The 12,357-nt window shown below is 34.1% G+C and overlaps 1 protein-coding gene across 1 annotated transcript in view; it reads right to left on the bottom strand.

The window, feature by feature from the left end:
* Positions 1-2,225: 2,225 nt before the first annotated feature.
* LOC136028385 (DNA replication licensing factor MCM6-like) overlaps positions 2,226-12,357 on the bottom strand; it is an 85,301-nt gene continuing 75,169 nt past the window's right edge. The window contains exons 13-15 of the mRNA XM_065706196.1: positions 10,370-10,492; positions 6,092-6,234; positions 2,226-2,416 (exon numbers count right to left, since the gene is read on the bottom strand). Coding sequence (XP_065562268.1) covers positions 2,297-2,416; positions 6,092-6,234; positions 10,370-10,492 — 386 coding nt within the window. The 3' untranslated portion in view covers positions 2,226-2,296. The remainder of the gene's footprint in view (positions 2,417-6,091; positions 6,235-10,369; positions 10,493-12,357) is intronic.

Here is a 12,357-nt window from a genome sequence, read left to right on the forward strand (position 1 = left end):
TAAAACGAACAGAAATTACTCCGAATATGAAATGGGTTGTCCTCTCCGCAATCCCTCGCTCTTTACGCTAAAGTTTGACTCTTTGCCACAATCTACTTTTTAAAACAATTAAAAACCTTAGCGTAAAGAGCAAGGGATTGTGGAGGGGAAAACCCATTTCATATACGGAGTAATTTCTGTTCGTTTTAAGTTTTAATGTCACTCCTTACTTTCAGTTAAAAAAACTAGTTTTTTGTATTTGATCGGATTAGAAGAGCCTTAAACCACTGGCGAAGATATAATAATCCAATCGATTAAAGAAACTGTTGGAGTAATGCTCGGAGAAAAAGAAGTTAAGGAAATCGAGCGTATACCATAATCCAATAATACTCTTGCGTGATGAATTGACAAAGTGGCTGAATGGACTAAAGATGAATTAATCCAAAGAGTAGTTGGTAGTAAATATTATACTCTGTAACTAAATGAGTCTGTTGACGCAGAAGGCCTTTCTCAACTGCTTGTTTTGTGCATTACATATGGCAGAACGATGTACATGAAGACATCTTGTTCTTCAAGCGAATAAGTCATGGAACTGCTGAGGTAATTTACAATGTAATTGTTTCCCATATAAAAGAAAAAACTTTACCAGATGAATAACTGTATCGGTATATGCCAACGACGGAGTGCGGGCAATGTGCACGAACATAGAGGTGTAGTTATGAGAGTTCTTGAAGAAAGAAGAAAATCGAATCTTCGTCTTAAATTGTACTTCCACTCAATAGGATGCTTAATTATTTTTTTTTAATTTATTTTCTTTATTCCACTCAAAAAATGAGGAGTAGGCTACAATATAAATATAAGGAAAAGACAAATGATAACGCTTACAATCAGAAAATATCAAATATTGATCAAACGCTTAAAAAAGAAAAAAATATGCAAAAACACTTGCTAATTTAACCTGTAAGAAATTGCTAATTTAACGGAAATAAATTGTGGTCAAAAAGGATATTTTTCGCCTTCTCTTCAAACGTTTTATATTTTTTCTTTATACAAACTACGGAATCCTTCACTTTAAGCTTTAAAACAATCTCAGTGTTACTAAAAGAAAGGGGGAAACCAAGTAAAAATTTACAAAATTCAAAATAAGAAACTTTAATGGGCGAAAGATCAGAAGGTCAGAAATTACGGAAGAGGAGGGATGGGAACAATACGTGAGGCAGAGCAACAGCGCTATACACACGACCAAGGATATCCCGACGGTAAAGACCCCGAAAACGAATTAAAAGACGAATTAAAGTTTGATTTATACTGTGCTTAATTGCTTGATTATTTGCTTAATTGTCGAGAATTCAACTCAATTGTTTAAGTTTAATTGTTTAAGTTAGTATGATTGTTTTGGAACACTTGAATCTTTTATTATTGAAAACCAAGTGCAGCCTTGGATAAAAAACTGTCTGAAATTTCCAGTTTTTTATCACTGTTAAAAAAAATGTTGACGACTCTTTTGGGCAAGAGATGAAAAAGATTGAATAGTTGAGCTGGATTTGTAACCCATAAACCAAGACGGCAAACCAACTAGCATGTCAACAAAAGCAAGTGAAGAATGGCTTTAATCGTAAACAGCTGTCGAAATTCTGGCTCCCCAGTGCTGATAACTATCCTTGCCTGTTTGACGAAGCTACAATAGTCCTCCCCCCTTTACTACCTCATCTACGTGAGGTCAAATTTTTGGCTATGGTTTACATTAAAACTAAGTACCGAAATAAATTAGACATATCAAAGTCACTGCGATTAAAAGTGACTAAAATTGAAGTTAATGCTGAAAATATAATTTTTATACGAGAGGTCCAAGCTTCGCTCGGTTTAAAGTTCGTTTCCTGGCGTGAAAAAAAAAAGAAAACAAAAAGAACGATCGAGCTATGTCTCAACTTAGGCAAAGTTCGTTTATGGCCTTAATTAATTTTTGTATAACAGTTTTTATATGAATTACGTTGCAACTACGCAGAGGTCCAACATTTTAATGGTTTTACTGTCTACAGCTTCTAATATAATCTGAAATTAAGGTTGTTCTACAAAAGAGAATAAAACAGTTCTTTCCCTTGCTACTACCATAACCTCCGAAGTTAGAAAAAAAAACATAGAGAAACCATTGTCACTCAGATACGCAAATAATAACTGAAAATGGTGAAATTAACGAATGAAGCTAAAACTAGATGTAAAAACAGCATAGGAAAAAACCAACAAAGTAAATTAGGGTTTCTTTATTACCCATATATAAAAATATTAATAGAAAATGATCAAAATTAAGGCACAGTTCTTAAATCTCCAATACATAATCAGGATGGACCACAACGATAGGGTCTTCTGTTTCTTGAGTGTCCTCGTCTCTTGACTTACTACGAAGACCAGTGCCCGACAAGGGTATAATTACCTGATCCTAAAAGAGAAAAGAAGCATCATAAATACAAGTTAAGTAATAAATAATTCTTATTTACTCTTATACACAAGTAATTTGACGTGCCACCCTGTGGCACCTTTAACGGACAAGTGACTTTATGTTTGCCTTGGAATACGTGGCTCACAGTTGAACCACAGCTGCTGCTAAGAAAACACGAGGATCTATGCAGGCAAGACACTTTGTTAATAAATTTTTAAAATACTTTTCAATTCAAAATGTGATCATTATAAATACGCAGGGGAAGTTTTCTGTGGGACAGGGGAGGCAGAATTTCCGGGGGTGAGAAGGAATCCTCAGCGTGGGAATTTTCCAGGCGGCGATTTCTTTTCTTTTAATATTGCAGCAACACGCGGAGGGTAAACTAAAACAGTATATATATATATATATATATATATATATATATATATATATATATATATATATATATATATATATATATATATATATATATATATATATATATATATATATAAATAAAACACACATAAATAATAACATGTTCTACTTACTCTTTGTTAATTTATCTAATCAAAATAATATAACAATTGTAATTAAAATTTTCCTATAGTTAAAAAAGGGCATTAGAAAAAGAGACATAGATTCCACATTTATTCCAAATCTTTTCCAAATCTTGTACAAATTATTCTTAAAACACCAGGTTTTAAGTAGTAATAATATTAGAAAGTAGTAGGAATTAAAAACTATACAACAATAGTGTCTTGCTCAAAGTTTTGCCCAAAGATTGCAGCAACAGCGGTCGGGTAAGATAGTACACAAATAAATAATTTAAGAACTATTATATGCACAAGATATTAAGTATATACTATATATACACATAAGAAAGTAAAATAACAGTAAATTTATAATAATTGATATAATATAAGAAATTATTAATGTAATAATTAATAAATTAATTAATAATTAATTTGTGATTGTCAGGGAAAGTAGTAATCGTCAGAATAACAAATTATTTGAGCACTATTCTTTCAAATATGTGCATCCCATTCATTGCACAAATGAGCCGTTCAGAAGCCAACCAGGACCGTAAAATAAAAGAAGAGAAAAAATTGAAAACAAAATTCATTTTAAAACGTTTATCATTTTAATTCACCCATAATTTGTTAAAGAAAACGCCCTAGAGCTTCTTGAATGTTTGATAATGTGCTAACGCAAAGAAAATATTTTTAAGAGTGAGAATTTAAATCGCCCCCCTTGTCTCAGCAGCAAAGATTTTCGCTCACAGGGTTGGTACGTCACCTCCACACTCAAACACCAATTCATCAAACCCAATTCATCTTCGACCTTGATCCATCTGCATTTGACAAAGGGCATCAACTTCAATGAAGCCGAGTTTCTGAGTTCTTTTATTGTACAGTAAATTGTACAATAAACACACCTTTTTTGCATTTTCAATTGAAAAAACGAAAAAATCGTCGCCCCTCCCACCTAACTTTCCGTAAATTGACAACACTAAAAAAAAAACTAGGTAAATGGCTGACCTGTGATATAGCAGACCCTAAGATTTTAGCGACTAGGTCAGGGCCGTATCCAAGTGGGGTTAAGGGGATTTGATACCGCTCCCCAAGCGAAAAAAAAATGTTTATCTGACTCGTAAAAACGCAACAAAAAGGAATATAAACAAATTTTCGATGCGTTTTTCAAAGTTTTTCTGACAAAAACTTAGAACAAGCTCCAACCATTGCCCAAGAGAGAACATTCTGGGAAAGACTAATTTGATTCCTCTACGCTGGCACGTAAGAGCATTAAGTTAAGGCATTTTAGGATAAACTTAGTTGAATTGGCTTTCAAAAATATTGTTTAGTGTTAGATAGCAGACAAAAATTACCTTCATTTTTCTAACCGTATTTTAAGAGAATATCTTTGTGATTGCCTAAATTTAGTGTTCGTTAAGCACATTTATGCTAGAAACCTCACTAAATCTAAAAAAGTGGACTTTTCAATTTTGGCTTCTTATTGGTTTAAATACTACACCGTTTTCCTCACATCTTTAGCAAAAATATTTTTTTGAGAAATTGCAAACACATGGTTCGTAATTTCAAAAGTTTCAAGGGAGATTACCGCACTATGATGTTTTATCTAACTGAAGCTCTGCCAAAAAATTCCGGAAAGGGGGGGGGGGGGCAAGTAAAGCCAAGAGTTTTGCTTCTATCAGGATTTATACGGGAATATTTCTAATTTTTTTGTTTTGATGCATTTTTAAAGTTATTTCCTGCTTCCTGATGGACCCCCCCCCTGGAGGCACCCATGCTTTCAAGTGCGGGTAAAACGCAGGAGCAGTTACACAAACTGACAAATTATGCATAACGAAATCATACTAAAATATTTGAATCAAAGATGGGTTCGAAATCAGAAAAGACAAAAAGATAAGTTGTAAGATTTACCCACTGAATAACTATTATTTAAGAGTGGTAAATCATGATTTACGATTGCGATTTTTATGCATTTCTACTCTGTCCAGAGAATAAATATATTTCTATTCCCACAATCAACACCACCTGAGAAGCAGAGGTTTTCACAACAATAGGGGGAAGGGGGCGAAACATTTTCTAATATCTGAGGGGGGAGCGGCTTTTTTTCAATGAAAACACCAACAAAGGATGCATTTTTTCAATGAAATTTTGGCTAGAAAAGACATTTTCTAAAATATAGGAGTAGAAGCCAAGGGGCGAAAAACCCTTCTAACTGACGCTAAAAACATAAAGTGGAAAACTTAAGAGGCACAAAACTACTCTTTGCGAGCTTGTAAGTCGAATATACAATGATCCATGTTTGTATGCTCGAGATTGATTAGTGCATAAATGATGAAGCAGAACTGAGAAAGAGTTGCTTGCAGGGATATTTTGTTGCTGCCCACTAAAACATGTTTATGCGTTGAAATTTATAAGTTTAACTAATGGGATATAAAAATAAAACTAAAAAAACGGAAGATATCAAATTAGAGAATGTGGAACAGATGACCGCCATATTTACTTATATTTGATAAACCTTTAAGAGTGCAATATTTCCAGGTCGATGAGTCCCATTTAGTGAAAGTTGGAGGAAGAGAGTAGCATCAATTGAGGAGGGAGCAATCTCTTGGATCTTGAATTAAACCCTTTTTTCAACCAAACTACTTTCTACCTTTAAACCCATTTCCCTGCCAACCTCCCCCTAAGATATGTATGAATTAATTGATGATTTCCCCGTACAACGAAGTCACTGCTACCCTTTAATTTAGCTATTTTTGTGCAATGATATTATGTTTTAGAAATCTTCTTTAAAAATAAATTGAAAAAAATCCTTCTACCACCACATTTCGTGATTTGGCATTACTGACAAGAGACGGGAAATTTCAGGTTGCTGAGTTGGCGCATCCTTGATCATTTTTAAATAAAAAAAAAATGAAGCTTCATCCCGATCTCTCCTCTCTAAGTGTTTCCCAAGATGTCAGGTTTCCCCCTTCAACCCTAATGTCACTGGATCCGATAGGATTTAAAATAAAAGCTCTGAGACACGAGGTCCTTCTAAGCATCAAATTTCATTAAGATCCGGTCACCCGTTCGTAAGTTAAGAATACCCCATTTTTTTTTTAAAATTTCCAAATTATCGAATTCACTTAAAAATCACTTTTAAATAGGAAAAAAAGAAGCTTACATGATACATGAGTCTATCCATGATTTTTTCTAACAGAAGCTTTTTGTCTCCAAGTTCTTCTGTTGACTCAATTTCAGTCTCTATCTCGCCCAGATACCAATTAATAACGTCACTTTTCCGAAGACCTGTTTCATTACCAGATTCTAAAAAGTACAAAAATAACGTAAGCCAAAAGGTTAAAGGGTTAGTTAAATAGTTCACTGATTAATTTAGATTAGTTAACTAAATTAGGTTAAAAATCCGTAAGTTTAAGGTTAATTCATAGATCAAACAATCGATAAATTTATAAACTACTGATAGTATTATTGGGATAGATTAATTTACACATGGAACATTTATTAAATTAGATTAATCACAAATTACAATGTAATTACATAGTTTAAAAATTACACAAGATAGTGACACAAATTAATTACACAATTAATCAAAATTTCACATTGCAGATGCGCAAGGAGTATTTTCCTCTTGATCCGCGGTGCTGCCTATCTTTGGCATCAGGAGATGTGGATGACAGATAAGGCACTCGATGGTGACTAGAGAAGGATACTGCACCATACACATCGTTCGGGGAAATCTTCGGGCAGCGACAAACATTAAGTTGCTATGAAGAGGCATCGATTTGTCTTAAGGCGTGTTCACACTACTCCGTAAAGCCTTTCATACTAGCAGGACTTACAACTTCACGTTATTCTATGTAATCTTAAGAAACAAATTTTGTCTGTAACGTAGGTATTATGTAGACTCAACAGGGATTTTTGTAAGGTTCCATCAATTCCAAGATCGTTCACAGTGGATTTACATATAGATGATCTGAGTTAACATAGTTGAGCTCCCGTAGCTACAAAACTGGGCGAAACTCGATGCCAACGAACATATATGTTTACCTAATCTTGAAAACAAAGAGAGTTTACGGATTTAGTTGAACTAGGGTTTGACTGCACTAGATAACTGGGTTCGTTTTGATGGTGTGACTTTTGGAAGATTCAACTAAGACCTGCTGATTCTCATGACCATTATCGTCATTAATAAGGAAGGACGTTCAGTCACAGGCGGATCCTGGGGGATACTAGGGGAACCCTACCCCCAAAGATTTTTTCTGGGGTCTTCATTCCTTGTTTTTTCTGCATTGATTCTTTTTGAAAATAAATTTGTCAACTACGTCAATTATTGGCCCCCTTGTCACACATTCCCAACCCAATATTTTGCTTACTGGCGCCCTTGTCACATTGGTCCACTTCCTTAATATTTTTCTCTAGATCCGCCTCTGTATCCAGTAGAGAAGTGACAGTATCCTACCGCTTTTTTATGTTGTCAAACTGTCTTCTAGCACCTGAATGGGCCTGGAACTCGAGGGGTTCCACGATACCCAACGTGCCTTAACCACTTAGTCTAAGAAATTATGTACGCAATGAAAAGCCATGTACAAAAATTACGTATGTGGCGTATGCACCGGTCAGTGAGTCTTACTAATTCAACGACTCATTAAGTATACCGATAGTGAATTAGGTTAACTACACAAAAAAAGATCCACATTTGCGAAGATTTGTAGACAAAAACCGTTTATACACTTAATTGAGCTGAATTGGTCACGTATTCTGAATATCCAATTAGACTTTGTCTTTGTCAATAAATCATTTTATTAGCCCTAAAAAAAGAGAACTTCAAAACTATTTATGTGGTTTATTATATAGCTGCCCTAAGGTTATGGGAAATGGCTCTATTTTTAAAAAGCCAAGATTTTGGCACTCACAGATACAATTTCCCACAAGTGCTTCACCCCGAAACAAGTTATTTCACCAAACCCTGTCAATCCTACAGTAGCAGAAAATTACAATATAGCTGTATTGGCCTTTATTTTGAATACCATTTTTGAAACTGCGCACAATACGCTCTATATCCAGACCCAGATTTGACAGACATCATTAATTCAATTCCCTACACGAACTTCACCAAAGAACAAGATAGTTTAGCAAACACAAATCTATATGAATAAAATTGAATGTATGCCTGTCTTTGTGTCTAGTATACACTACTACACTGTTCATTAGATCCCCAAGAAACTTCAAGAAGTTGCTGCGTACGCTCTTGTGAAGGTTTTAGGCATAAAAAATGTTTTTACTCCCCAGGGCCCTTGTAATCTTCCGATTTTGTTTCGTTCTGACTGAAATTAGAGAACCCTGAACACAAATACTTGGAATAGATGGCATTGACGTGGTAAAGTGGAAGTTAATACTCCTAACCTAAATTTCCAAATACTTTAAATTTAGAAACACGATCGTGGGTGGAATTTTCCGTGGGGAAGCTTTCTGCAGAGAGGCATTTTTCTAAGCAGAGGGATTTTCTCTTGAATTTTTTCTTTTTTTTTAAATCACAGCAGCACGTAACAGGCAAGCTATTAAATGCATAAATCCTAAAATACCAGAGATTTAACTACAGAACTATCTAAGCATCTTAATGCGTAATTGCATTGACTTTCGTTATTTCTTCAGTTTCTTGAGCTTAGTACGAAAATATATTTAAGGGGTTGAGGATGGGGCATCCCCCCTCCAACACGGAATCTATTCGTTTTAATTTTTAAATTGCTCCTTATTTTCAGTTGGACAAACTTGTGTTTACTATTTAATTTTCCATGGAGCCCATCTAACTATTTAGCCCTAATATGTGGAGATTTATTACCATGCTCTCTTTTTTTTGGATTTCTTAGGGTGCCACAACTAGGAAGCATGCTTTCTCTTTTTGAACTTCTAAGGGTGCCACAATTAGGAAGCATGCTCTCTTTTTTGGATTTCTAAGGGTGCCACAATTAGGAAGATTGCTCTCTTTTCTAGATTTCTAAAGGTGCCACAATTAGGAAGAATGCTCTCTTTTTTGGATTTCTAAGGATGCCACAATTAGGAAAGTTGCTCTTTTTTGGATTTCTAAGGGTGCCACAACTAGGAAGCAGCTATGCCTTCTTTAGATGCATTTCGGTATCAAAATTAGGAAACTGCTACCTCGATTATAGATTCTAACGAGCATCAGCCCGGGCGCCAAAGAGCTGATTTTGGTGTTTTTGAATTCAGCACGGAAAATATCAAAAACAAGATTTTTAGAGAATCACAAATTCTATTCCAAACATGAATGTTAACAAAAAACGAGAATCTTTGCAAAATGCAAATTAAAAGAGTCGATTTAAAACTAACTTAAAACAAATAATGTACATTCGCCAACATGCTTGATAATAGCTCTTAATTTTAAATGATGCTTTATAATATGTCGGTAAATTCGTTATTCAGGTTCGATCTTAGCAATGCGAACAGAAAATCATTTGTGTTCGCACCTTACCAAAACTAATCTTTGCAAGAACAGACACGAATTTCACCAAATTTTCATCACAAAAACAGTCGTGCAATACAAATCGGTGAAACAGTTGAAAGGGAATATTACTAACTGTTTCTGAAAGAAAGTCTTACTTCGACTAAAATAAAATAATAACATTAATAATATGCGTTTTAATTAATTTACTCTTATGATAGACTTATTTCTTGACTTATCGTCCTCTTTCTAAACTTATTGTCCTAAGCATAAGTCGAGACCATACGGAATAAACTTTTATTACAGACTTATTTCTGGACTTATTGTCCTCTATCTTGACTTATTGTCCTAAACATAAGTCCAGATCACACGGAATAAACTGTTATTACAGACTTATTTCTTGACTTATCGTCCTCTGTCTAGACTTACTGTCCTAAGCATAAGTCCAGACAATACGGAATAAACTCTTATTACAGACTTATTATCCTATGCATAAGTTCAGAACAAATGCAATAAACTTTTATTACATACTTGTTTCTTGGCTTCGATTGACAGTTATCTGACATGTGATTTGCTTGATCTAAAAAATACACGGACAATAGCCTATAGTTAAATTAATCTTTAGAGGTCAGTGAATCTTTATTTTGGACAAGGGGAGGGGGCTAAAATGGACGATTGGTTTTTACGCCCATGTTTCCTAACTTTCCAAAAGAAATTCTTCAGCCCAATACTAAGTGGGGACGGGGGGGGAGGTTGATCGACGATCTCTGTATATTTGTGTTAAAAATGATATTACAAAGCTGATTTATTATTTTACTTATTCTATCTTAGTTGGATATTTATTCTATCTTATTCTATCTATTTATTCTATCTATTTATTCTATCTTAGTTGGAGCAAAAGGGATCATGGTTGCAGCGATGACTGCAACCTAGTAAAGAATGAAGTTCAGCCCATAGTAATCGAAATTACAGAATATGAAGTACCTTCCATTCGAGCCTCCTCTTTCCGCATATACATTATCATCAAGTTACCAATAGACTTGTATTCTTCATAAGAGATTTTAAGCTTCTTTGTAGGGGGTGCTCCACTACCTTGCCTCTCATCACCTAGAAAATGAAATAGTTCATCCATTTGCCGAGAAATTATTGGTCTATTTGCTTGTAATGCAACTTCGCGGCACGCTCCACACTGCAGCACAAACTTGTATAGCACCAGTCCGCAAAAAGAGAGAAAAATAGATGAGAAAGATAGATAGAGAAAGATGAGAAAGAATAAATAAAAGATGAGAAAAATAGATAGAGAAAGATGAGGCAAAAAGAGAGAAAAATAGAGTTATACGTAGAAAGATTGTATTTTTGATACCGTTTTGTTTGAAATACAAGCGCCCTTTGAGCAAAATTATGTCAGAGTTTCTGAGAAATCGCCAAGAGATTATTTGGTAGGAAAATACTGTTGAAACCTTGAATGACAGCAATGAAATAAAATTAAAACCTAAAATTTAAGAGTGACATGGGGCAAAATTTAGGAGTTTTTTTTATTTAAAAAAGCTTAGAAAACGCATCACAAATTTGTCTATATTCATTTATGTTACGTTTTTACAAGTCAGAAAAAAACAATTGAGGGAGGAGGGAAGGGGGATTTGACCCCACTCCCCTGTTTACGACCTTGGGGACACGAAATTACGGAATTTTAAAAATTCACTTACGGATAACTTTCTATGAAAGCCCCACTTTGTAGGTTTTAGATTTTTATTCATTGAAGATTTTTGCTGAGTTAGGCTTTTTTCTCTGCATATGTTGGTGTTATGACGAAAAATAAATTTCATGTAATCAATTTTATGATTTTCTCTTTATTTATTGTTTCCATAGAAAGGATCCCAATTTGAACATATTACTTAATGATAAAACCATTACTGCTACATCAAGCAGTATTTATCTTTGAAAACTAAAGACACATCGACTTAAAAATACAGTTTTTATGTTTTATTAGCCTTGTAGAATTCCGCCAATTTGACGCCACATTAACTAGAGACAAACATTAAACAAAACTAAACACACATAGGACTTAATAAATACATAATCTCATCATCTGTTTCAATATTCCAAAATTTTATCTTGTTGAGAACGAATGAATTTATTTGCTCAGCCAAAATAATAAAGCATTGCACCAAATAATAGCCCCTCCCCCACCCAAACCGAGAGCTGAGCTGGTGACAGGCAGGTGCAAAGAAAACAAGGATTTCCGATGATCTTCAACGCGAAAAAAAGTAAACAGCCTTAAAAAAAGAACAAAACCGCAAAAAAAAAAAAAAAAAAAAAAAAAAAAAAAAAAAAAAAAAAAAAAAAAGGGCAAGCAGTGCATGGATGGTAGTCACAACATGGACAAACAAACAAAAAAGAATAAAAAAGGGATATAAAAATATACCCATGTTCAATCATCAAAGCTCCCAACCAAAACTTAATATTTTTTGTTTCAAATTATACAGACTATATTATTTTTCTGATTTCTTTTTCTGATTATTTATCTTTCAGATTTATTAAATTATTCTTATTTAACTTTTCCAAAATATTAATTTCACTTTTCATTTTCAAATTATAAGAATATATCTACATGACTCAGCTATAATTTTTTCTCTAAAGTTATATGTTAAAAAAGAGAAATAAAGAGTGATGACCGGTAAAATGTAAAATTATTCTGAGTGCGACTGATTCTGACTCAGTTAGGTTTTATCAGGGTGGTGAGCACGGTCTGCCAGCGCTATTTGCATGACCCCAGTATCAATATTTTGGCAATCTGTCTCAAATGTGAACCACCTGTCTCAAATTTGAACCACCTGTCTCAAATTTGAACCAAGATTAGAGTTGAATTCTTATTTTACTCGATAGAGAGTGGTTTTCAATGGCTGTCAGTGACGCTTTGACTATGGTATAGAATATTAATCTCCCTTTCAGTAATTGTATGTCAATAGAAA

This window comes from Artemia franciscana, chromosome 6, assembly GCF_032884065.1.
Source record: "Artemia franciscana chromosome 6, ASM3288406v1, whole genome shotgun sequence".
Classification (NCBI taxonomy): domain Eukaryota; kingdom Metazoa; phylum Arthropoda; class Branchiopoda; order Anostraca; family Artemiidae; genus Artemia; species Artemia franciscana.